General features: G+C 39.3%; 1 protein-coding gene across 1 annotated transcript in view; it reads right to left on the bottom strand.

The window, feature by feature from the left end:
• LOC137323576 (low-density lipoprotein receptor-related protein 1-like) overlaps nt 1-27,690 on the bottom strand; it is a 1,400,855-nt gene that overhangs the window by 531,391 nt on the left and 841,774 nt on the right. The window contains exons 22-25 of the mRNA XM_067987196.1: nt 23,613-23,813; nt 21,924-22,169; nt 21,635-21,832; nt 19,399-19,603 (exon numbers count right to left, since the gene is read on the bottom strand). Of these exons, the coding sequence (XP_067843297.1) occupies nt 19,399-19,603; nt 21,635-21,832; nt 21,924-22,169; nt 23,613-23,813 (850 nt within the window). The remainder of the gene's footprint in view (nt 1-19,398; nt 19,604-21,634; nt 21,833-21,923; nt 22,170-23,612; nt 23,814-27,690) is intronic.

Raw genomic sequence — 27,690 nt, 5'->3', positions numbered from 1 at the left:
CGCTGCTGAAACCCTCATCCATGCCTTTGTTACCTCTTGACTCGACTATTCCAATGCTCTCCTGGCCGGCTTCCTCCCATGTTGCACCCTTCGTAAACTTGAGCTCATCCAAAACTCTGCTGCCCATATCCGAACTCTCACCAAGTCCCGTTCACCCATCACCCCTGTGTTCGCTGATCTACACTGGCCTACACGTGGATCGGTGTCAAATTTTGTTTGATAATCACTCCTGTGAAGGGCCTTTTGACATTTTACTATGTTAAAGGCACTATATAAATGCAAGTTGTTGTTATTGTTGTTTGTAGCTTTGTAATCTAATTTAATAGCTGGGTTAAATTACCGTAATAAAGTTTTCAAGCTTCACTCTCACAATTTGTGCTGCTATCTGAAACTGGCAGTTCCTCCTTTGTAAACACCTATGAGCATCTACTCTTATTGGCCCATATTTTGCTGTCAAAATAATGGTGAGGCTAATGGTGCTTGCAGTTCTTTATGGTACAGCAACTTTAAGCGAGGGGAAGGTGCGCGAGTAAACTCTAATATCCAAAAATTGCTGTCTGAGATGTGCCACTCCACCATTAGCTTTGTGAAAACGACATCTCGGCTGTCTGCCTTACCACTGAAATGCATTGAATGGCGTGAAGTTGCTGTATTTGCATGGTAGATATGAACTCGTTACAGGAGTCACTGTCCATTCCAAGTATGGAGTCTCATCCCTTCAGATATTAATTGTTGTTGGAAGTTTTAAAAATGTTAATTTTTTAAAATTACTTTCCTTCTCTCTGTTTTTTCTCTCTCTTAATCCAATCTTTCTTTCCCTCTCTTTATATATTATTCTGTACCTGATTTGACATTGAATTCACCCACTCTAACTTACACTTCCTTCTCAGTCCTTGCGTTGTTAATTTCACAATCCTTCAATCTGATTGGTTCGGGGGATACACAGTTGTTTTCCCTGTTCACTCAGGTCCTAAATGCCCTGCTTCCCTCACTGCAACATTATCAGCTCACACTTTCAGTAAGTTGCCATGCAAAAAAATTTAAAAACCTAAACATGCAAGGGCAAGCCTAAGTAATGGCAGATGCTGTTAGATGCCCTGCTACAGGAAATGATGGCCCATTATTATTGCTTTGTAATCACATTCAACCATTTATTCCCTATTAGACTTTTCTTTCATTGTTTATTTACACTAAGGAGCAAATGAGGCAGGTAATTTAGCAGTGATTGGGAACAAAGAGCTATATTATTCTGAAGAAGTATTGTGTTTGACTGAAAGGAGAGGTTTATACAATGTTGCATTTAGCCACTTACTCTTTCTTTGTTTCATGTAACCATCGCTGGATACTCTTCTGTGTTTCAGGAGCATGGCTTTAACATTTCGACAAGCCTGGAATTTAACCCAAGCCTCTCAGATGGTTTGGTTGCAAAGCACTTGGATTATGTGTTCCTTTTTATATCATTATTTCACCAACATATAGCCACAGGATAGACAGACCTAATGCCAGTGTTTAAGGTGAGTTCAACAGTGCAGTAATCCATCCAGACTGAATCCATCTGTGTGGATTGAGTGGAGCTGCTTTATTTACACTGCTGGCTTTCAGTGCAGCAATGATACAAGTACAATAAATAACTTGTATTCTGCAAATACACAAAGGCTGTGCATTCCTACATGTTGAGTGCATTCCTACATGTTGAGACCTGAACAGGCAGTCATAACTGCAACACTTCTACCACACTGCCTTCAAACTGCAGTACTGGTAAAGTTTACACTGGCAATCAGAGGTGAGAAGAGACCAGCAGAATTCAGGTCCAATTTGTCCTCCCACTAACACTGTAAATAAATGTGATTTAGTTTTACATCACCTCAACCTTTTATGAACTGCATCTTTCCAATACGGTCGATACTTTTATCTTTCCTCACTTTAGTAGCGTGCGATCCCTGCTCATCCTCCTTGATCGCACCACAGGTTTAACAGTCAACCACTCCATCCTCCTCCACCATCTATGCACCACCTAAATGGTACTGTCACCCAGTAGTCAGAACATCTCATACAATGGTTGTCACCTCAGGGTGCCCCAATGCTTTATTGCTGACCCCTTCTTTTTCTTGTCTATATGCTGCCCTTCGGTGAAATCATTCATAGGAACGTGGTCAGCTTTCACATGCATACTGATGACACCCAGATCCATTTCTCTGCCACTTCACTTTACTCCTCGACCACTACTGTGTTTCTAACTGCTTATGTGACGAAGTGCTAGATGAGGACGATCTTCAACTCAACATCAGCAAGACCAAAGCTGTTCTGTTTGGCACTCATTAAGAACTCTTCACCTTATCACTTGACTCCATCCCTCTCCCAGGCTGCTTCCTTAGGCTAAGCCCAATGTTGCATAACCTCATTGTCTTGACAAACCCAACATTCCAAGCAATACCAAGACTGCTGATTTCCACCTGAGCAATATTGGCCATTTTTGTTTCTATCTCATCTCTAGCTTTGCAGAAACTCTTATCCGTGCCAATGATACTTGCAAACTCGATTCCTCCAACATTCTCCTTGTTGGTCTCTTAAGTTCCATCCTCCACAAAGTGCAACTCATCCACATCTCCACCATTTACATCCTATCCCATTTCTGTATTAGCGCTGCCCTCATCAACCTTCATTTCCTCCCCACATCTCAATAAACCAATTTCAAAATTCTTGTCCTCATATACAAGTCCTTCCACGGCCTCACCCTTCCCTACCTTTAAAACTTCTTTCACACCTATGCTCCAGCACACACACACACACCCCTATTCCAATCTTGGCCAAATTTGCATCCTTGATCTCCACTCTGCTTTGAGTACCTTCACTTGTCTGAGCCTCACAATTTGGAATGCTATCCATAAACCTCTCAAACTCTGCTGTCTGTCTCTCCTCCTTAAAAAAAGCCTCCTCAAACTTATCTCTTTGACCATGCTTTTACTCATGACTTTAACCCTTCTCCCAGCACTGCCCAATGTCCAGTTAATTTCATCTCTGTGAAATGCTTAGGGACATTTAGGTACAATCAAGGAACCAAAAAGTTGAAAGTTGTTGTTATATCTTTAAATTTAGCCTGATCTTTCTTTTAAGACCAAGTAACATCATAGATTGTTTAATACGTAGAACGTATCCAAAAAGTTGAAAATAATAAAAACCCTTTAGGAAAGGAACAAAATGGTACATAAAGATGGCTGTTTTAAAAAACAAAATAAAAATCTGTAAATAATAGTCAATAAATTACTTCCAATAATTGTATGCAAGGGTCAATGTTAATGGTTGAAAATCATGGGGACTATGCCTGCAATTTTCCAATATTTACTTCAGCTCTAATGAGAAAGCAAATTAGTAAACTTTGCCCTAGAACCTTCACCTTGCTGTTTTTTTCTTTGCCAGTTTTCTTTCCCCCACTTTCTGAAGTTCTTGACTCTTTGCTGGTGTACAGTGCAACAGGTGCCAGCAGCCTTCTAGCTGCTCAGCAACTTCCTCCAAGTGACCATTATTCATGTGTGAGCCTTGCCAATGCATGTTGGCAGACCATGGGGGACATTACAATATACTCTGATCCTGTCCTCAACAAATGTCCACAATTTTCATCAGGAGTCAGTGGATACTTATCAGAAGTGGGATCATGATCAATTTTCTCCACCCTCACCCAGGGACATCAAGGCTGATTATAGCACCTCTCCTGCTGCACTGGCTGAAATAAGCACAGATCAGGCATCAAACTTGGATCCACATGGTTTCTTGATTAATTTAATGGAATACTTTCCATATTTTTAAATTGCTGCCCTCTAACAATTGAGAGAAAGTGGACTTATGTTAAGGTTAGCCAAACATGGCAACTTCCATTCCTTCAAGCTGAAGAATCCTTCTAACATGAGGTGTTCTTAACTAAAACATTTTTTCTAGTTTCAGTAAACACATAACATAAAACCAGAAGTAACATTTGATATTCCTCAGTATTAATACTTCATATCTGCATTTCCTTACAGACTTCTTTGGAATTTATTTTTGGTTTTGCCATGCAGTCAGTAAGAGTAACTCACATTTTAGTTTCAAGAAACACCTAAAATATCCCCAACAAAAAAATAGAAATATTGCTGATATTTACAAACTTCATATTTTCTAATTGTTGTTTTATATTAGGTACTCAATGAAATAAAAATGCCTCATTAGTTTGTAAAACTACTCCTTCTTGAAAAGATCTATTGACAGGCAGCTCAATAGGAAAGCATATTGTGTACCATTACATTTAGGGACATCACAGTAGGGTCTGCCTTTACACCTATGATTTCCAAAGGCTGTTTAGAAATGACTATTGGGCTTATTGCATGAACACCTAACACATTTACACAATATTCTTCTGTTTGCTATTTTACTGGATACATTACTCCAGGAATGATTTCCCAATCTTGGATATGCAAGAAGAAGCAGTATGCAGAAGGAGATATCTCTCATAGAGGGAGTGAAAATCAGTGATTCACCACTGTAAGATCCTGCATAACTTATGGCCAGTTACCAAGCAACAATGACAGAGCCCTGGGAGCCATTTACTTTATCAGCCTCTTAGCCAGAGGATGGTATGTGGCACAATGTGGGCCTAAACAGAATGAAATACAAATGAAGATTTTTAAAAAAATGTTCTGAAATATTTCCAGATTTACTTTGATTGATCTTAAGAATCTGGTCTTTATCTATAAGATTGTTTATTGCACTCTGTAGATGATAATAGACTTTGACATTGTCTAGACATCTGACAGAAATTTTCTTGGTTTAATTTAGTAATCAGCCATGTACAGAATTATAATCTTTGTGAACAAATACCACTTGCTAAGTCGACACTGATAGTGGTAACATAGACCTAATCAATTAATAAGGAAATTTATTTAGCTTTGAAGAATTAGATGTGGATTATATCTCAGTTGGCTGATTTCATATTTGTGTCATGGCTCACATATAATCAAGAGGCAGTTTTTAAATGAACAACATATAGTTTTTACAATTGATTTCAAGCTGATTACTTAGGTGGAGATCTTTGAGATATTTGCCTATAATACATTTTGAAAAGATATTCAAATTTAGGTTAATCCGGTAAAAAAATATAATCAGTTTGGGAAGTGGTTTGAGACATCCTAAGGATGCAAAAGGTGTTATATAAGTGCAAATTCTTTCTTTCACTGTTAAGTCCATTTACATAGAACTGATATTTCTATACTAAAATATCACTTCAGAAAAAAAATCACTTAATAATACATCACAATGAGCCAAAAGAAAGTATTTTTACTAATTGTATTTTAGCATTGTAATCCCATGAATATTATGACCCATGGCTAATGAAGATGCTGGACTTTTTGAATAATATATAACCAAAATTCAAACTGGCATTTTGTCATCATGAGAGGTACCTAGAAGAATGTGGCACTTTAAAAAAAAATGTTCAGCTCACTACATGTTCTGAATAAAACTCTTGAATGAATAGAAAGATAAGTTTTGAAATAACTATAGAGATGTTACTTGGTCTTGTACATAAACATCTTACTTCTCTAAATGATTGATTAAGTCTTATTTAAATGGAGTTGTCTTACCAACATTTAATGTTTTAATGGTGGAATCATAAAGTAATTTGTAGGAAAATAATAAGCCCTCCAAAACTCTTCTGTTTAACATCCCCACAAATTAGGGGTGTCCAAATTACAGCCCTCAGGCCACTTAAAGTCCCCAAAGTGCATAAAGTCCAGGTGACTAATTTCCTATTTACACTTAAAGTTCTTATGTACTGGTTTGTCCTGTTTGAATATTGTGGACTCACAGGTTTGGAAAAGGGCTGTTCTTAATGCTGTTGACAAATTAGTGAATAAATCTTAAATCAGAACATCTAGTCTGTTAGTATCCGTAGCTTGAGATTATGCAAAGTAATGGGAATATGGATTTAATCTTTATACGTTCTTGCAAAGCTCTACAGTACGAAACTAAGTGGTCCGCGATGACCAAAAGTTTCAGCTACAGAAGATCCTCCAGTAGTGTGGAAATGGAAGGAATAGCCATTTGAAGGTATTTAATAATAAGTCTTTAAAATTATTTTAACTAAAAGTCTATTTACAATAGTTATTGTGGGCATACAGAAAATCTCTAGTTTTTTTTTAGTGAGATTAAAGGAGCTATATATGATGCAAGATAAATCATTTAAAGTACTGTAAAACCTAATGTCTAGGTCACACCTTCATGCAGTTATTTATGACCTGCAAACCTGTAGTGTGCTTTATGTCAAATGTAAAAGTAGTTAAGTACAGTTCTTACACTAGTGCATGAGCAATACACTGTATTTTATGGTAATTGAATGAGGTGTTAAGTTAAAGGAAGAACGTTATAATGTGCTTCCATATAATTAGGAGCTATTAAGGCTGCTTCTATTATGTTATTAGCATTGGCAACAATACTAGTGCTATAAGTGATCTTGTGCACTATGCTACAAAACATTTATTCCATCAGGTGGCACAGTGTGAACAAAAGCATTCCAGCAAGATGTAAATTTTCATTTGCATGCACTCCCACTGTGCTTAAGGGTCATTGCCATCGTGTTCTGTTTGAGTGTTATAAAGGATGAGCTCAAATATTACTGGGAATTGCAGATACTCTCCTTGTTATTGTACCAATTCCAAATAATTTTCAAAATTATTCTGAACAATTTGGTTATTGCTTCAAGGGTTACTTTATCAGGCAGGAAGAGCCAAAAGATATCTACTTTTGTGTTTGGTCAAATCATTACTTCCAAATTATTTTTGGAGTACAGGCATGGAACAGTTTGCATTACAATCTGGAAAGGAATTTGTAACAAACAGAAGTGCCACTTCACTGTTTAACTTCCTTTTTGCTAGTTCAAAATGCATTTCTTTTATGGTGTTCCATTCACCACAGCTTTCCACGATGCTTTTATTGGCCATTCTGAGTTTGCTTTCCCCTCTTTTCTTGACTCAAAGCCAATATAATTAGAATACCTTTCCAAATAGCCTTAAAAGACATGATTAATGCCTTTGGATGAGATATTAAACTGAGGCTCCAACTGTTCTCTCAAGTGGATGCAAAAGATCCTGTGGGTAATTTTTAATGTTGCCGTTTGGACAGTAAACTGGTGGAGCAGATTGCCAGCCCATGGTAGAACTTAGCCAATTTTGTTCCATTGATTTCAATGGAATGTAAATCAATCAGGTTCTACAATGGGCAGGTGATCCACTTTGCCAGGTTAATGTCCAGGTGCCGAAGTTGAAAATTACCCCCTCCATGTCACTACTCAAAAAAGAGCAGGGGAGTTCCCTAGGTGTTCTGGCCAACCATTATCAGTCAACAAATCACCATCAAAAACGGCTTAATTGGTTATTTATCGTGTTGCTGTTTGTGGGACCTTGCTGTGTACAAATTGGCTGTCACGTTTGCAACAGTGACTACGCCTCAAAAGTACTTCATTGGCCATGAAGGACTTTAGGACATCATGAGGACATGAAAGGCAATGTATAAATGCACTCTTTCTTTACCTATTATATTTAACATATGTGTTAGACTTGGGGAAATACGCACTTGACGTACAGACATTTTATGTATCATTTTGGCATCTTCTGATTACTATTTATTTGATATTCTGAGAAAAAAATATAAAATTACTATTGTCTTCTACTTTAGGCAAAAAGCAGACATGAGTGGAAAGCAGTATTTCACCACTTTATACATCCATTTTTCAGTAAAGTCACCATATAGAAATTTCACCTCTAAAGTGCATATTTCATTGACATTTTTTGTATTCTTTTTCCCATATTTATGTATAAAGATTTTATTTTCGAGTTGAGTCCAACTCTTAAACCTCCAGCAGTTTTATGGATGGCATTGCCCAGATTCAGCTCTTGCACTGTGACACTGAAGTGAACTCTAATGTTACAGTGATAAAGCTACTTAAATGTCAGAAACAGTTTTATCACTGTAATATTAGACTGTAAAAAGTCATTTAAAAACAGTTTTAATTAAAAAAATTAAAGTCTTCAAACATACTTTCCTTATTTCCACATTCGCCCTCTGTCCTATTTACTTTTTAAAACTTTTGAGTTAATCCAACTTATCTACATTTTTTTACTCCTAAAAAAACCTTTTACAATTTTGAATTTTTTTCTTTATTCTTCCTGATGTCTTCTAGTGTCCATTTGGAGCAGGGAAAAATTTTAAATAAGTCAATTGATCTTGCATTTTTACAAGTCATGAAAAGAACGGGCTTGTCAACAAGACTGCATGGATGAGTAAACACTTCCGCAATATGCTAACAGTTAAAAAAAATGTTTCTTTGTGAAAAGTTCACAGGAACCATCTCTGCTAATGTACACGAAGAGAGCTGCATAGAGAGAGGAAGCTATTAGAATTTCAGTACAGCTTCAAGGAGATTTCTGAAAAAGATTTACCTGAGGGAAGAACTCCCTTGTAATATTCATTAGTAACTGGGTTTTGAATAGTGCACAGGTCATGAAGCACTGTCCCCAGTGAGACAAGCACTCAATGAAAGATATTTTTAAAAATACTGATGAATTGTTAATTTGCGAAATCTTTACTGAAATATTTAACAAAAGGCAGTATTATTTCACAGTTTGGTCTTGCAGCATTGTCCTGTATAAAACATCTGTATCTGGTATCTTCAGCAACAACTCAATAAGTGGTCAAATCTTCCCAGGATTATTTGGATTGCATTTTAAATTATACAAAAACTTTTTTTTGGTTTGGCTTTATATGTTGCCAGAAAGGTTACTTGTTGCTAAACCCACTGTCTATTGCAAGAGGTAGATCTTGCATATTAGGGCACTCGATATAAAGTCTCAGGTTATAATTTTAGAGGAAGCTTTATTACTTTGCAACTGTCTTCCCAGATTTTGTCCAAATAGTTAGGGTGACTCCATCAAGAATACTGCATGATGGATTGGGAATTTTCCATGAGAACATGATGGCTAGTGAGCACAACTATCTTACACACACGAAAAGAATTCTTTGTGTCACAACAATAATGAAAAAAAAGTCAATTCCCTTAATATTTAAAAAAACATTTATAGGAACAAAGGAACACGAGTAGGCCATTTAGCCCCTCGAGCCTGTTCCGCCACTGAATGAGATCATGGCAGATCTGTGACCTAACTCCCTATACCCTCCTTAGCCCCATATCCCTTAATATCTTTGGTTAACAAAAATCTATCAATCTCAGATTTAAAATTAACAATTGAGCTAGCATCAACTGCCGTTTGCAGAAGAGAGTTCCAAACTTCTTCTACCCTTTGCGTGTAGAAGCGTTCCCTAACTTCACTCCTGGCTCTAATTTTCAGGCATTGTCCCCTAGTCCTAGACTTCCCAACCAGTGGAAATAGTTTCTCTCTATCTACCCTATCAGTTCCCCTTAATATCTTGAAACTTAGATCAAATCACCCCTTAATCTTTTAAATTCCAGGGACTACAACCCTAGTATGTGTAATCTTTCCTCATAATTAAACCCTTGGAGTCCAGGTATCATTCTAGTAAACCTACGCTGCACTCCCCACCAAGGCCAATATATCCTTCCTAAGGTGTGGTGCCCAGAACTGAAACCAGGTGTGGTCTAACCAGGGCTTTGTATAGCTGTAGCTTAACTTCTATCCCCTTGTATTTTAATCCTCTAGATATAAAGGCCAGCATTCCATTAGTCTTTTTGATTATTTTCCGTACCTGTCCATGACATTTTAATGATCTATGTACATTGACCGCCTAAGTCTCTTTGGACCTCCACTGTTTCGAGCTCTTCACCATTTAGAAAGTACTCTGACGTACCTTTGTTGTTAGGTCCAAAGTGGATGACCTCACACTTGCCTACATTGAAATCCATTTGCCACAGTTTTGTCCATTCAATTAATCTATTAATATCTCTCTGTGATTCCAAGCTTCTATCTACACTGCTTACAATGCTGCCTATCTTTAGCAAACTTGGATATGTGGCTTTCTAAGTCGTTAATAAGTAGAATGAATAATTGATCCCTGTGGGACGCCACTAGTCACATCCTGCCAATTTGAGTACCTGCCCAATAACCTTCCCACTCCTGCCACTCAGCCAATTTCCTAATCAGGTCAATAATTTGCACTCAATTTTTTTTTATTCGTTCATGGGATGTGGGCGTCGCTGGCGAGGCCAGCATTTATTGCCCACCCCTAATTGCCCTCGAGAAGGTGGTGGTGAGCTGCCTTCTTGAACCGCTGCAGTCCGTGTGTTGACGGTTCTCCCACAGTGCTGTTAAGGAAGGGAGATCCAGGATTTTGACCTAGCGACAATGAAGGAACGGCGATATATTTCCAAGTCGGGATGGTGTGTGACTTGGAGGGGAACGTGCAGGTGGTGTTGTTCCCATGTGCCTGCTGCTCTTGTCCTTCTAGGTGGTAGAGGTCGCGGGTTTGGGAGGTGCTGTCGAAGAAGCCTTGGCGAGTTGCTGCAGTGCATCCTGTGGATGGTACACACTGCAGCCACAGTGCGCCGGTGGTGAAGGGAGTGAATGTTTAGGGTGGTGGATGGGGTGCCAATCAAGCGGGCTGCTTTATCTTGGATGGTGTCGAGCTTCTTGAGTGTTGTTGGAGCTGCACTCATCCAAGCAAGTGGAGAGTATTCCATCACACTCCTGACTTGTGCCTTGTAGATGGTGGAAAGGCTTTGGAGAGTCAGGAGGTGAGTCACTCGCCGCAGAATACCCAGCCTCTGACCTGCTCTCGTAGCCACCGTATTTATATGGCTGGTCCAGTTAAGTTTCTGGTCAATGGTGACCCCCAGGATGTTGATGGTGGGGGATTCGACGATGGTAATGCCATTGAATGTCAAGGGGAGGTGGTTAGACTCTCTCTTGTTGGAGATGGTCATTGCCTGGCACTTATCTGGCGCGAATGTTACTTGCCACTTATCAGCCCAAGCCTGGATGTTGTCCAGGTCTTGCTGCATGCGGGCTCGGACTGCTTCATTATCTGAGGGGTTGCGAATGGAACTGAACACTGTGCAGTCATCAGCGAACATCCCCATTTCTGACCTTATGATGGAGGGAAGGTCCACACCACGTTGCTGCTCCTCCTCTCTTTAGTCAGCCTCCTGCTCCAAACGGTTCTGGCTGTCTTTCCGACAGTCTTTATCCTTATACTCACAGGTAGCAAGTACATTGTACCTGTTGGATAAGATCAGTTCCTGCGGATCCTCGTTCTCTATCTTACCTGTGTTCCCCTTACTCTGTACATTATCGGTCACACCAACCCCGTTTTGATCCTGTAACTCTCTATGAGGTGTGACCGAGGTCTGGAGCAAACTGTCCAGATTCTCCTCCCTCTCTCTTATGTGTCAGAGTGTCTCCAACTCGTAATCCATCTCGATGACTCTGAGCTGCAGAGATTCGAGGCGGAGACATCTACTGCAGGTGTGTTCGCTCGAGACATTCTCGCTGTCCACAAGATCCCATATACTGCAGTCCAGACACACAACCTGCTCTGTCATATCTTCATCTATATTTATTTGTAGATAATACTTTTTAGTCTTTTTTGGGTTTTTTTTTGCTTTTTATTTTAAATTATGCACCTCTTTCCCACTCTCACCAAATTCTTAAGTTCCCACTCGGCTCACAATTCACTCTGTTCGCGATGTGCTCTGTGCTTGAGCAGATAACCTTATAATTTATACACCTTTTGAGAACACCAGTTATAACTGCTCGATCAGCTTCTAGTTCACAATAATTACCCTCTATTCACTTACAGCTGATTGTATGTTAATTGCCACTAACTTGCAGTTTCTTTTCAAGTTCTAAGTTAAATTTTAAACTAAATTTTAATTTCAATTCACCCACTACTTTACCACAGATTCCCACCCTCACCAAATTCTCAAGTTCCCCTTCGGTTCACGAACCACTCTGTTCGCGATGCACTCTGTGCTTCAAGCTTCTATGCTTGCTCTAATTTCCTCATTGAACTTACATTTTTATAAAAAGGTCTTCATGTTATTCTTGTATAGGCCATCCATTAAGAATGCACGTCAGTAAAGAAAGTGAGGTAGGGTGAAAAATGAACTTTTTAGTTGACAATGGGCAGGCAGACCACACAACTGGGAAATGTTATGAATTTTAGGTCATTTTGAGTGTTTCTTTTTGGTGTGCACGGCTGGAATTCTGTCCTGCTAATGACAGGACCCTGGACCATAATTATTGCAAGGGGAGTCCACGTAGCAGGCGAGAGAAATAATGGATATGACACCCTCCCCCATAATCCAGCCTATTTTAAGTTCCTGTAGCAGTTGCCTGGCACAGGTGTTTGGTGAAGGGAAGAAAATTGAGTGGCTCCTCGTAACTGTGTGTTGCACTAACACCAGGCACCAAAAGAGCACTGATCTGACTGTTTTAAGTGTCAATTTCAGGATGTCATACAGTATCATTTCAAGCTACAGCAAGCAGAAATTACGATGGAAACACAATTTGAACAAAGCGATGAGCAAAACTTTGTTGATTATGTCTGGTGTTAATGGCATTCAATTTTTTAGTGAGAGACATTCATTTTTTTTCTTCTTTCAAACACCTCTCCAAGTGAACGACCACAGTTAAGGGTAGACCAGATTATGGGGAGAAGACTATCATAGTCATAGCAGTGCAGCCTCCATTTTTTCCCTCTTTTCATAGTATTAAGTGGCAAAACAAAGGGAGCTGAAATTATTAAGTGTCAGCTCGGCTCAGTGGTAACACTTATCTTTGTCTCAGAAGGTGTGGGTTTAAGGCTCACTGCAGGAGTTGAGCATGTAATCAATGCTGACACTTCAGTGCATTACTGATGGAATGCTGCGCTGTCAGAAGTGTTGTCTTTCGGTTCGAATTAAATCAAGGCCCATTGTGGATGTAAAAGATCCTTTGTGCAGAAGAGTCCTACTGGTGTTCTGGCCCACATTTATCCCTCAACCAGAACTAGACATTTATCCCATTGCTATTTGTGGGGCCTTGCTGTATGTAAATTGGCTGTCACAATCGCCTACATAACAACAGCAATCACACTTCAAAAATAATTCATTGGTTGTAAAGTGCTTTGGGATTGCCTGAGTTATGTGAAAGGTACCAAGTCTCATTGGTATCTGTTATACGGACTCTCTTGCAGTAAATATAGTCCAGTGTCTAGTCATTAGCAGGGCAGAACTCTAAATATACACACCAAAAAGAAATGCTCAAACTTACAAAAAATGCATAACAGTTCTCACGTGGGTGAACTAGCTATTCACTGTCAACGAAAAGAGTTCATGCCTAATGAATAAGTTATGATAAGTGGACAGGTAATTATTATTATTACGAATGTGTTGCACACAACGTTACCAACTTTAGATGGCAGCAGAATTTCCATTGATCACCCCCAGCTATAAAAAAAGTCAGAAATAATTATATAATTGAGAGAATTGATGATGGCACTGACAAATACTTCCTAAATAATTATAGGAATCAACTAATCGTAAATTTATGAAAGTGCAGCTGAGTAGGGGAGGCTTTGTATAGATTTATACCACTGTCTCTCATCTCAAAGACCTGGGTTCCAGTCAAACCCAGAGTGATGGAAAGAATCCTTTCTCGGCTGGTTGTCATAGTGAAACATAAAATGACTTTTTCATTCTCTCACCAATTTTCTCTGTCTATTCTTCTACCCTCTCTTCCTCCACTTCTTACCTAAGTTCCCATTATTAATGTGTGAACCTTGCCAGCGAATGTTAAGAGGCTATTCGTTCATGTGAGGCCCTATAGATAAGTCCAATCTTGCCCTCATCCAATGTCCATATGAAATCAATTCAAGGAAGAGGAATCCAGGATTGCTCCATTCATCAGCACCCTTCTCTTGATCAGCACAGAAATTCACCTGAAGGCATTAATTTTGAAAATTGTAGCTGTGCATTCTCATGGAAAATTTCTTATAATTTAAATAATGAGCTACTTAATCATGCAACAGAATTATTTCCACATTGCTTACAGCTGAAAAAACACACATGCAGGTCAAATAGATAAATTTCATGGTTTGACACATAGGGTAATTTTTACATTCATTGCGTGGGCAGTAACTGGCAGAATAGATCTCCCAGCCATTGTACAAATAGGTTACCACTCAGGTGCCAAAGTGGAACATTACCCCAATCAAATGCAATAATAATTGGCATAATCCTGATCAACTTATATACAACTTCCTGAAGTGGAAAAACAATCCAATAAACTTGATCACAAATACATTCCACAAATTTATGGTTTAACTTTAAAATTTTCAATCATTGATGGATTCAAACCTTTATTTGCACTATTTTACCTACACAGGAAAATTTTGTCCAACAAACCCTCAATATTCATTGCAACTGATTTTGCTATGACATTTACATAGCTTAATTTCCATTTTATTTCCATTACCAGCTAGCTTCTCCAACTAAACATCGACCACAGTAATTGACACTGCATTCCCAATATACGACACAATGGTAACAACATCCTGATTCAAAATTAGTTTAAAAAAACTGTTACAGAACTAAAGAAAATCCTTAATAAATAATCAATAATAAAAAGAAATTCCTGGCGAGACATGTTAGACGACCTACAGCCAGCAAAACAGAAAAATATCCTTCCTGCAAAGTTGACATTGCCATCTCTAGGAGCAGCAAATTGGGAGCCATCTGTAACTAACTCTTCCCTTCCCTTCCACTCAACAATAAAACCAGCCCTTCTGTCTCCACCTTCCCTGACAGAAAATCAAAGATTTGCTGGCAAAACTGTAATTGAACAACCTAAAGTGGAGATGGGTCGGGTACAGTCTAGGTACATTCCTACACGGGAGAAAGGTAGGGCAATTAAAGCCAGAGCTCCCTGGATGATAAAAGAGATAGAGGGGAAGTTGAAGCAGAAAAAAGGGCATTAGACAGACATCAGGTTGATAACACAAGTGAGAACCAGGCAGAATATTGAAAAAGGAAATAAGAGGGGCAAAGAGAGAGTATGAGAATAGAGTGGCGGCCAACATAAAAGGGAATCCAAAAGTCTTCTCTTGGCATGTAAATAGTAAATGGTTAGTAAGAGGAGCAGTGGGGCCGAATAGGGACCAAAAAGGAGATCTACTCATGGAGGCAGAGGGGATGGCTGAGGTACTAAATGAGTACTTTGCATCTGTCTTTACCAAGGAAGAAGATGCTGCCAGAGTCAAAGTAAAAGAGGAGGTAGTTGAGTTACTGGATGGGCTAAAAATTGATAAAGAGGGGGTACTAGAAAGGCTAGCTGAACTTAAAGTAGTTAAGTCACCTGGTCCGGATGGGATACAAACTAGGTTGCTGAGGGAAGTAAGGGTGGATATTTTGGGGGTACTAGCCATAATCTTCCAAACATCCTTAGATACGGGGGTAGTGTCAGAGGACTGGAGAATTGCAAATCTTACACCCTTGTTCAAAAGACGGTGTAAGGATAAACCCAGCAACTACAGGCCAGTCAGTTTAACCTAGGTAGTGGGGAAACTTTTAGAAATGATAATCCAGGTCAGAATTAGTAGTCACTTGGATAAGTCTGGATTGATCAGGGAAAGGCAGCACGGCAAATCGTGTTTAACTAATTTGATAGAGTTTTTTCATGAGGTAACAGAGAGGGTCGATGAGGGCAATGCAGTCGATGTGGTGTATAATGGACGTTCAAAAGGCGTTTGATAAAGTGCCGCATAATAGGCTTGTCATCAAGATTGAAGCCCATGGGATAGAAGGGGCAGTAGCAGCATGGATACAGAATTGGCTAAGCAACAGGAAACAGAGAGTAAGGGTGAATGGTTGTTTTTCAGACTGGAGTGAAGTGTACTGTGGTGTTCCTCAGGGGTCGGGACTAGAACCACTGCTTTTCTTGATATATATTAATGACTTGGACTTGGCTGTACCGGGCACAATTTCAAAATCTGCAGATGACACAAAACTTGGAAGTGTTGTGAACAGTAAGGAGGAGAGTGATAGACTTCAAGAGGATATAGACAGACTGGTGGCATGGGTGGATAGATGGCAGATGAAATTTAACGCAGAAAAATGCGAGGTGATACATTTCAATAGGAAGAATGAGGAGAGGCAATATAAACCAAAGGGCATAATACCAAAAGGGGTACAGGAACAGAGAGATTTTGGGGTGAATGTACACAAATCATTGAAGGTGGCAGAGCAGGTTGAGAAAGCAGTTAAAAAAGCATGCTGGATCCAGGGCTTTATAAATACGCTTACCCGACCTTCGGGTAAGCGTACTCCAAGGCGGCCTTCGAGACACACGACAACGCAAAATAGTCGAGCAGAAATTGATAGCCAAGTTCCGCACCCATGAGGACGGCCTCAACCGGGATCTTGGGTTCATGTCACGCTACACGTTACCCCACCAGCGAACAAATGTTATCTGTTTTTAATATAACGGGTCAGTTGCTGTCTTTTCTATATTTCTACCTCTCTATCTCTGTTTTTTTTGTTTGTTGTTTTTTTTTTGGTGATTTGTATATTCTGTGAGACCTGGCAGGTAACACCTGTCTGTCTGCACACTGATTGCCTTGGCAACGGGCAGTTGAAAAAACTGTCTGTAATCACCAAGCATTGTTCTGTGAATTATAAATGCGATTTCATCTCGAGGATTTCATTTTCACATCGTTCACCTGACGAAGGAGGAAGCCTCCGAAAGCTTGTGAATTTAAAATAAAATTGCTGGACTATAACTTGGTGTTGTAAAATTGTTTACAATTTATAAATAGAGGCATAGAGTACAAAAGCAAAGAAGTCATGATGAATCTTGAGAAAACACTGTTTCGGCCACAACTGGAGTATTATGTCCTGTTATGGGCACCGCACTTCAGGAACGATGTGAAGACCTTAGAGAGGGTGCAGAAGAGATTTACAAGAATGATTTCAGGGATGAGGGACTTTAGTTACGTGGGTAGACTGGAGAAGCTGGGGTTGTTCTCCTTGGAACAGAGACAGTTGTGAGGAGATTTGATAGAGGTATTCAAAATCATGAAGGGTCCAGACAGAATAGATAGAGAGAAACTGTTCTTCCCATTGGCAGAAAGGTCAAGAACCAGAAGACATAGATTTAAGGTGATTGGCAAAAGAACCAAAGGTGACATGAGGAAAATCTTTTTTACACAGCAAGTGGTTAGGATCTGGAATGCACTGCCAGAGGGGTGGTGGAGACAGATTCAATCATGGCCTTCAAAAGGGAACTGGATAAGTAATTGAAAGGAAAAAAATTGCAGGGCTACGGGGATAGGGCGGGTGAATGGGACTAGCTGGATTGGTCTTCCATAGAGCTGGCATGGATTCGATGGGCCGAATGGACTCCTTCTGTGCTGTAACCTTTCTATGATTTCATTTTCGTCACTCCTCCATCCCCTCCTTTTCTCACTCCTTCTCCCTCCTCTCCCCATCTTCCCCCCTCAGCCTTTCCGTCTGTCCCTCCCTCTTGTTCTCTTCCCCTTAACCGTTCCAATCTCACCTTCAAATACCCCCCTGCCTTCAAACCCTGCTTGACCTGAAAAATGTGTTTGATCTTGACCTTCTCGATGCAATGGAAGATCAACTAGTGTGCATATGCATTTGTATTTTGTATATAATATACATTTTTTAGAGCATCCATCACAGTCCAGACGTCACATTTCAATGTATTGAAAGATATGTGCACACACACAGTTGTATGTGTAAAAAAAAGGAAAGGAACGCCACGTTTTTCTGATCTAGAACTGGAAATTTACAAGCACCTGGTAACCTGCAAAGGTCTCTCATCATAAACAATTGAACTCTGATCGACCTCAGGAGGAACACTGACAAGCGCAAGCGCCCCCCCGCACCCCCCCGGCTGCCCCCCCGCCCACCCCCGGCTGCCCCCCCCACCCCGGCTGCCCCCCCCACCCCGGTAGTACCTGACCTGTGGACTTAAAGGAACAGGCCAGGGTTAGCAACTAAATATCACAACAATGCTCCAAACTACCCACACTCAACAGCACAGGAGATGATTTAGTATTAAATAAGTATTATAAAAATAATTGTAGCAATAACCAATTTTGTCTAATTATTATTTTACATATAATTACACAGAATCTTTAGCACAGAACAGGCCATTCAGCCCAACTGGTTGTAATCCACATAAGCTTCCTCCCAATCTAATTACCTCTTCCCACCCTGCCCCCATATCCTTCTATTTCCTTCTCCTTGTATGCATCAAGCCCACCCTTAAATGTGTCAATACTATTTGCTTCAAACGCTCATGTGGCAGTGAGTTCGACATTCTCACCACTCTGCATAAAGAAATTCCTCCTAAATTCTTTATTTGATCTGTTAGAGGCTATTTTATATTTATGCCCCTTTGTTCTGCACTTACTCACAAGTGGAAAAAATTTCTCCACATCCATCCTATCAAACCCCTTTGTAATTTTAAAGACCTTTATCAGGTCTCCTCTTAGTTTTCTCTTTCCCAGGGAACAGAGCCCCACCAAGCACAATCTTTCCTCACTGTTGCGTTCTCTCAATTCTCATTACATCCTTGTAAATATTTTCTACACTTTCCCCCGTGTTTCAATATCTTTTTTGTAGTATGGAATTACTTACAGTACTCCAAGCGCGATCTAACCGAGGCGCTACATAAATTTAACATTAGCTCCTTGATTTTGAATTCTATTGCTCTAGAAATGAACACCAGTACTTTGTTTACACTCTTTATGACAGGGCTAGACAGACTGGATGCAGGGAGGATGTTTCCCTTGGCTGGGGGGTCCAGAACGAGGGGTCACAGTCTCAGGATACGGGGTAGGACATTTAGGACTGAGATGAGGAGAAATTTCTTCTCTCAGGGGGTGGTGAACCTGTGCAATTCTCTACCACAGAAGGCTGTGGAGGCCAAGTCACTGAATATATTTAAGAAGGAGCTAGATAGATTTCTGGACACAAAAGGCATCAAGGGGTATGGGGAGAGAGCAGGAATATGGTATTGAGATCGAGGATCAGCCATGATCATAATGAATGGTTGAGCAGGCTCAAAAGGCCAAATGGCCTACTCCTGCTCCTATTTTCTATGTTTCTATGTTATCAACTTGCATTGCTACTTTTAGCAATATATGTATCTGTATTCCCAGGTTGCTTTGCTCTTCTACCCCATTTAGTGTCTTACCTTCTTACATTTAGTAAACATTTTTTCCCTATTAGCAAGGTTCATAAAAATAGCAGCCCTGTTTTTTTATCTTATTAATGAAAAGACAGAAATGTTTATAGCATCAACATCCCTATGTTCCCTCTGTTTCACAGACAAAGTAAAATGATGTAGTGAAAGACTTTCTTTTCAGTTTTCTATAAAAGGGTACTTGCAAACTAACCCATATCGAGGATCCAAAGCTATGGCCCGTGGGTACACCATGGCACCTGCAATTAAGGTAGTCCTCATGGTGCCATCCAGTTTTGCTACTTCAATCTGTTCCATTTTGCTGTCTATCCAGTAGATGTTTCTCGCGATCCAGTCCACAGCTAACCCTTCGGGAGTGTCTAGACCATGCTGTACAATAACTTCCACACTGCTTACAGCTGAAAAAACAACCATGTCATTCCCATAAACATCAAGGTTAGACATATATAATTCTTTCCCCATTTAAGCTGAGTAATAATTGGCATAATCCTGTTCATCTTGTACAAAATCTACTGACTGATCTGGAAAAACAACCCAATAAACTGGATCACAAATACATTACACAATTTTGCACAGTCAAACCGTTTGATATTCTATATATTTGTTGGATTCAAAAACTTTCATCTGCAGCATTTTGCCCGTGTAGCATAATGTTATCCAACAAATCCTCAATGAATAGAAAAATAAACTGGTTTGAAAATGACTGATTCTTCTGTTTCATTTTGGCATTTAGAAGATGTGAAGCAATACTTAGTGCAGCTGCTTTTCTCTGGCTGGAAAAGCAATGAAACTTTAAAAAAAAGAAAAAGAAATGTAACTTTAACAACCTTGAAATTAAGTAGCCTAGTAGTTGAACATGTTGGTGCACTTAAGGGCACCAGAATTATGTTTCAACCCATGGAATTCTCCACATGATCAACTCTCAATATCAGCCATCTGCAGGGACATCCAATGGAGGTTATGCATTTACTCCAAGGCAAGGGTATAAAATTAGTGGTAAAATAATGTAACACTTCTCAGTTTCAATTTTTCTATGCTGATACCTGGTTTGTTTGTACTTGTGCATATATTGGAAAATATACAAGAAATGCAAAGCAAAATAAGGGGAAATAGGTACAATCTACAGGAAACGTCTGACCAGGACATGGGAAAACTGAGCCATATGAAATACATAATCTTGTTCTAACCTTGATCTTTGATGTCACATAATACATTATGTAAAATAAAAAACTGCACAAAAATTATGATTGAAGTGTGGAAACTTAGTACTACATTTGTAGCCAACTTCACTGGTCACATTTTTCAAACTACAAATACTGTAGGGTTTGTACTATATTGTAAAGCTTCGGCGTTGCCTTGCGCTGTTTCTGATTTGCAAGATTTTGCAAGCAACAAGATGCAGCCTCTTGATATCTGAACTCTTGTGGGTTGAGCTTTCAAAAGAAGATGAACTTAGTTTCAACCTTATCAATCAATTATACAGATACGTTGGTGAGGTGGAAAGTGAGCATAAAATCTTTTTCAGAGCTGACTTAGATTTAAGTGTGGTAAAAACTCACCACGACTGGAAGAAATGTCACCACAGAGTAAATCAAGAATAACTATCCTCTGAACAGAAAATCTGCACTCAACATTGAATATATGTTTTTCAAACACCACAGGTTGGCATTTTCATTCTCATCCTGCACTGGCATCTTAGTTAGAATATAACAACTTGGGGGGAGCAAGAAAAAGGCTACTAAGACCATCAAATTCTTTTTGTTGCATCTCAACTGCAGTCACTCTCATCATATCCCTTCTTCCTCCAGTCACACATCTTTGTTGCCTCCTAAACCCTAAGACTTTTCACTTCGTGGCCATCCCTGTTAACTTATCCCACAAGTCTCTTACCCTTTGGGTAAAAAAAAAATTTGAATCGCCCTTCTTACTCCTAACTTCCTAATCTTTGACCCTTGTCATCTGGTGTATTAATAATACACCATAGTGAACAATTATTTGTACAGATGCATTGATCAGTTTTGTGGTTACAAGCTCTGCTTCCACCTAAAATTAAATGAAACAAAATAAAATTAAATGGACTGACCTCACTTTGTAGATTTTAAGAATCCAATATATGGATTTGGGCAGGTTTTGCAAAGATACACATGGTGATGAGGCCACATTTCTACTTTGAAATAATAGGAGGGAAATTTCCTCTGCTCACCATTTCTTGCAAAATCATGAAAGCATTCTGAAGAATGAGTTTAATATTTCATTAGAAGTAGCAATCAGAGTAAATCTTCGCACTATGTTTGCAATGTTGCTGATACATAGTGCCCAAAGGAAATTTTTACTGCCCCTATTTTTGGGATATGTTAGATATGCAGCTTTTATAGGGAAAGTGTAGCAACTGTATAAAAAAGTAGAAGTAGTTCCATAAAATATTATACCTCCAACTTCTGAGAGCTTTCCTTTGTAAATCTTATCTTCCACTACATCAGTCCAATAGAGAGAACTCTGATTGAAATGGAAATCAATTGCTATAGTGTTCCTTAAGCCAGGAACTAATAGGTTGTAGTCTTGCTTGTGAAGATCCAGTCTTCGAATCTCATGGCGAATGGAAAAAATGATATATGGCTCAAAAGGATCTGTCAAAGGAAACACACGCCTGAGTTTACTATGTAAATTCAAATACATATTAAAGATAAAGATATGCAGTTAAAGATAGCAATGACCTACCTAAACTAATGCAACTATCACCATCTGGTGCAAGCATCCATCCCTCATAACATGAGCACTTAATTATCTTCTTGTGTTGCTCACACACTTGGCTACACTTGAGATGTTTTCTACAGTAATCGAGGACAACACAGGTTTTCTTGTCTGAGCTCAGGTTCATTCCTGTAGGGCAAGAGCATACGATGCCTTCCCCAGTTACAAAAGTGCAGTGGTGACTGCAGCCTCCATGATTCAGGGAGCACTCATCTGTAAACAAAAGCATCCAATTGATTTAAGAATAACAACCATTTGAAATCTTATCAAATACCTTTTACAGATGAAATAATTTTCTACAATCACACAGAGAGGGCACATAATTAAAGACAACTAGAACCTAAGAGTTCTATGTCAAATTGCTTTTGTGCTCATATAAGGTCTATTGCCTGGACACGTGTAATTAGATTTATTACTTGTGCCTGTTCTTGTTGAAGCGGACAGATTTGAAAGGTCCAAGTGCATTACTACTTAGCTATAAGGTTAAAACAGGAAGGAGTTCTAGTTTTGGAGGACTTACTGAACATAATCTAAAAGAGACTCAGAGAAATATACATTTTGTTTTGTAGGACATTATCTGACATTTTAGTAAAACATATCATTTTTGATGCTAAGTGTGGAATTTAAATCTGATGGTCTGAAGGTAAAATGCAATGTTTGTTAAGAAGATAAATATCACCAATACAAGACTAGGTCAAGGAAATATCATTGCATTTTTTAAAATTTAGCTTTGAATTTAAATCACATTATGGTTGACCTGGTGTTTTTTTACATTTCTATCTGTAAGACTAACTCTGCTGTTAATGACATCAAAGAATCTGGAGCTCAGGAAGGCCACTCTGCCCATCAAGCTCACTCGAGCCACAGCCTGTGTATATCTTTTCCCCCACCACCTGTTAATTCCCTACTTTAAGAAAAACTTAAGTTCCTCCCCATCTCGTCTGCTGTTACTATCTCTATAGCCTTAACCCTTCCCTCCACCACTTCATCAACAGATATCTGTCAGCTCCCACTTAAAGGTGTCAAAAGACCCCAAATCTACCACCTTTTCAGGGAATCACATGTGCACTAACCTGTGGGGAAAAATATTTTTTCTAATGTTTGATCTTGTCTGAGGCTTGCATCTTTTCTGCTTTAGTCTTCTAGTCATATACTTCAACATTTAGTTTTTACATAAAGTGTGTGTGTGTGCGTGCATGCATGCATGTTACCCTTACAGAGACCAGAGACAGGAACTTTAATTCCATTAGTCTGGGCTGCATTCAAATTCAGCTCTCAGAACTGAACACATTCACAGACATTACATCATATCTGGGTAAGTTTCCACTTACACGCTATAATTTTTATGAAGATTTTAATTCTGAAACAGTCCCTAAATTTACATGCCTCTTGATATCAGGTATACATGCACATGCATTACACAATTAACAATTATCTTTGGTTTTGCAGCTGTAACTAATTAACACAGGCATTACAAGTGCTGCTTGATTAAAGAAATAGTTTGGATGATAACTTCTGGCATTGCTCCTCAAAACTGACTTCAAAATATTTTGCTTTCCTTAAAAGCATAATTAAATACTGGAAAACAATTCTGTAATCCTCTGCAGCACCACATAGTTTCCAAACATACTTGCATTTCAAACACAAAGAGCCTACCACAAAGTGCACTCTCATCTGCACCATCTGGGCATTCTTCTTTCCCATTGCAAAACTTTTCTGGCAGAAGGCAAATCGACGTATTCCCAGCACAAGGATAGCTTGGTGGTTTACAACCAAATGCTCCACAGTTCTCTTCGTCCGAGTGGTCCTCGCAGTCACTTTCTCCATCACAGACCCATGTCATATTGATGCATCTTCCTTTGAAGGACAAAGTAGAAAAGGTTGATATCATCTGACTCAAACTGTCCAAGGATTGTTTCACAACACTACTCCAGTCTGGGCCTCATTTTTTTTTCTCCAAATGTATGTACTGTAATTTCAAAGTTGCTATTTATTATTAGGCTTTTAGATCTACAATATTTGCCAAAAATATCACAACTCTGTCACAGTTACTTAGGTGAAGAAAACAGAGATTATCATAATAATGTTTAACTTTTGATTAGATATTGGCACAAAAATGCATTAGTCAGTATCATATAGAAGTGTGATGAAATACATAGTTTTGTTTTAAACCACAGTAGGAAATAGCCCAAAATGTGTTGTTTTTCTGTGCAGACTCGGCAGCACTATAATATGTTAAAATCACTGGATCGGTCACCAAATACTATGCGCTACCTGTTATACCTGCAGGTGGCACTGCGATAACTATTTTCTGTGGAAGTCACATAACGTTTCATGCCAAAGCACCATCTACGAGCCCATCCATGCAACTGCACATTCTCACCACTGGGTATTTCCGCAACACTCAATGCAACTGACTGCAGGGTATGAGTTCGTAAGCATTGTCAGAAAATTGTTTTATTAGAGTTGATTAAATAGTTTTTCACCCTATTGTACACAGAAGCTGCTTGAAGTAAAGTGAGAAAATCTGGTGAAGGGGAAATGTCAGAGTACAACCCCATTGTCATTTCCATGCAACTGTCCACCCTCCAGGTCAGGGAGAACAGTTAATGAACTTCATGGCCTAGAGGTTCCGCTTTGGGAAAAATCGGCATTTGGGCGCAAATTGTCCCTGAAAATTGTACCAGCAGATTTTCATGCCCAGTTTCTGCTAAAATGCATTAACATAATCACATGTGTAAAATCTGCCATGAATCAGCACAATTTGGCAGCTTAACTTAGCGTAATCGTTCATTTTTTTGACAATAAAAAATATTCATTGATGTATTTGAGAGAGGTAACCTGGTGCAGTTTTATTAATACAACTGAAAATGGGCTTTTCATTAAAAATAAGGATTTTTAATAAGTGTCTAGTTCTTCACTTGTGAGTAATCTGATTTTAAATCACTAAAAATGACACAAAAAACTATGCTGAATCATTTACTACTTTCACTGGTGTACACTAGTCAGCTTCATAAAAAATTAAATGTTTTTTTATTATTTAAAACGTGCCTACTAGTGCCTTTGTGCCGAAGAAAACGAGCTTAATTTTAAGACCCTTTGCGACTGGCCACAGATGGGCGCAATTGGCGGAAACTCACAATCCTCGTTATTTTGTTCGTAGGCGTGGTCAGTTTTGTGGGCGGGGCTGGTTTCAGAGCAATGATTTTTGAGCCAGCGCAGAAGATCACAGAAACTCGAATTACGCTGGACGTACATTACGCCCAGTGTAAATCAAAATTTTGCAATGTTTTGTGTTGATTTGGTCTGATTGCACTGAAAAAGCCAGTGCAATCCAGTGGAAACTCTGAGTCCATTTACACTGATACTGATACACTGAGGATATGATAAAGGACTATATAAATTAAGATCTTTTTTAATCTAACATCCCATGGTTGTGCAATGTTAAGATACATAAATCCTTAAAAATCCTCAATATAATTAAAATATAAGTTCAATTCAGCTCTGTTCAGGGAGATTCTGACATTTATGTCAGTCAAAAATAATGGATCCAGAGAAGAATATGGCATTGTTCCAAGGTAATTCGGTATTGCCGTCATTGCAGCTTCTGAGCCTTGTTTTTAATTTTTTATATTGATTGAGACGTCTAAGGTGTAAACCAGCTTACTAGGTTTTACTGTGCTGTAATGAAATGAAAATGCACTTTCCTCTCAATATTGATGTCTTAAAATTATAGATATATTTACCATAGGATAGAGTACATTATCAGTCTCTTCTCCCCTACTGCTTGAGGTCTCCTGCCTCCTAATAATGGCTATATCTTAATAAAATCTACAAGTTAAAGAATAACCTGCTCAAAAACTATCTTTCCAACCGAACTTTCAGACATCTCTCCTAACTCTCGCACATGGCTTACTGTTCATTCTTTTAGTACTTCTATGTTTTTTTCTCTTCTCACTCTAAAGTGCCTTAGGGTGTTTTCTATGTTGAAGGTGCTATATAAATTATTATTGTTGTCGGATGAAGTGGAGGACGAGCAATAACACTATGTGGTCCATGATCTGAGGAATCCAGTCCCTTTAATACTGGGACCAGCATATCACAACTACCCAACAGCACTTACATGATTCAACCTCAATTGTATGATATTGATGTACCGACAGGCTGCAATTTTTTTTTAAAAGGTGCCAGCAATTTAACTATGCAAAGTAACTATTCTTGTTGTGTAATTTGGCACACAACCTCTTTAGTCTGAACAATACAAAAGGTGTCTTAGTGAAAGAAAAATGTTTTCACATTACATTATCGTGTCAAACACAGTTTTTAGTTGCTTGAAGCCTATCAACTATAAACCTTATTTGCATAAGCTTACATATTGTATGTTTTTCCAATAATGCTATTCTAATCAACATGAGCTTTGCTTGCGGATCACTCAACTGAATCTGGTTTGTAAAATTGTTGAAATGTAGTTGGAGGCTAATAACAATCAGCTATGGAAGGATTGATTACTTATCACCCATAATCTGCCTCTTGTTCTAGAGAATTCAAATTTACTCAGTTCTCCATTCATCAGTGATCAACAATAGTCTATTGTCTGTCTGTACAGTGTAGATGAGGGTTAAGACTCTAATTGCCTATTTATTGCCTACAAATGGAGTGTGAACTATCCAGCTGATTAGTTTTAAGATTCAAAAGTCAATCCACAAAATATTTGTAAATCCATAAAAAGGCATACTCCGACAAAATGTCTGCAAATTTTAATTTTGTTCTGCATTGTGACATGCAGTAAAGTTAAAATGAGGCTAAGATTTTGCATAGTACCATTATTGCAGACATGTGGGGGTCTATTTTCGCACCCGCAATCGGGTGCGTTCGTGGCGGGGGGCTGCGAAAATCCGGGATTCCCAGGGCGGGTCGGGAGCCCGGCTCCAAGCCGGCGGGATGCCACTTAAAGTACTTGAACAGGTACTTCAGGTTGTTTACAGACCTGATTGACCTGATATTTTAGGAGGGATCGGATTTTGCAATTAACTGAGATTGTTTCCCGTACTGGGGGAAACACTCCCAGTTCAAATAGACGTGTTGCAGCCACCAGCCTGTGGCAGCTGCAAAGGTCCATTTGACAGGTGAGGGGGGAGACCCTCACTCATTGCAGGAGGCCACTCTTTCACTTTGGACAAAGTTTGGCCTCCACCACCCTCCTCCTAACAATCAAATGCATAAACTTGCACACTTACCCCGATGTCCAGACACATTTACCTACCTTGCGGACCCCCTCAAATGTACATCTTCCGGATGGGGGCCGCCATAGCTGCAGTCATGACCTCCTCGGAGGGCGAACAGCATCACCAGCCTCGCCGGCCATCTCTGACACGTGGAGCTCCACAACACAGTGCTGTGACACATCCACCTGTACAGCAGGAGGGAGGGCAACCGCAGAGAGAGATGCTTCGCAGAGGGCACTACCCTCACCACAGAGTCTACAGATCGAGGCTCAGCTTCCGTGGACATGTAGTCGTGGAAACTCGAATTACGCTGGACATAAATTATGCCCAGTGTAAATCAAAATTTCGCAATGTTTTGTGTTGATTTGGTCTGATTGCACTGAAAAAGCCAGTGCAATCCAGTGGAAACTCTGAGTCCATTTACACTGATACTGATACACTGAGGATATGATAAAGGACTATATAAATTAAGATCTTTTTTAATGTCGTGGACATCTGCAGCCTCCTTC

Source organism: Heptranchias perlo, chromosome 7, assembly GCF_035084215.1.
Source record: "Heptranchias perlo isolate sHepPer1 chromosome 7, sHepPer1.hap1, whole genome shotgun sequence".
In the NCBI taxonomy this organism is placed as follows: Eukaryota; Metazoa; Chordata; class Chondrichthyes; order Hexanchiformes; family Hexanchidae; genus Heptranchias; species Heptranchias perlo.
Note: the sequence above shows the minus strand (reverse complement) of the source record. Positions and strands in the feature narration are given on the sequence as shown.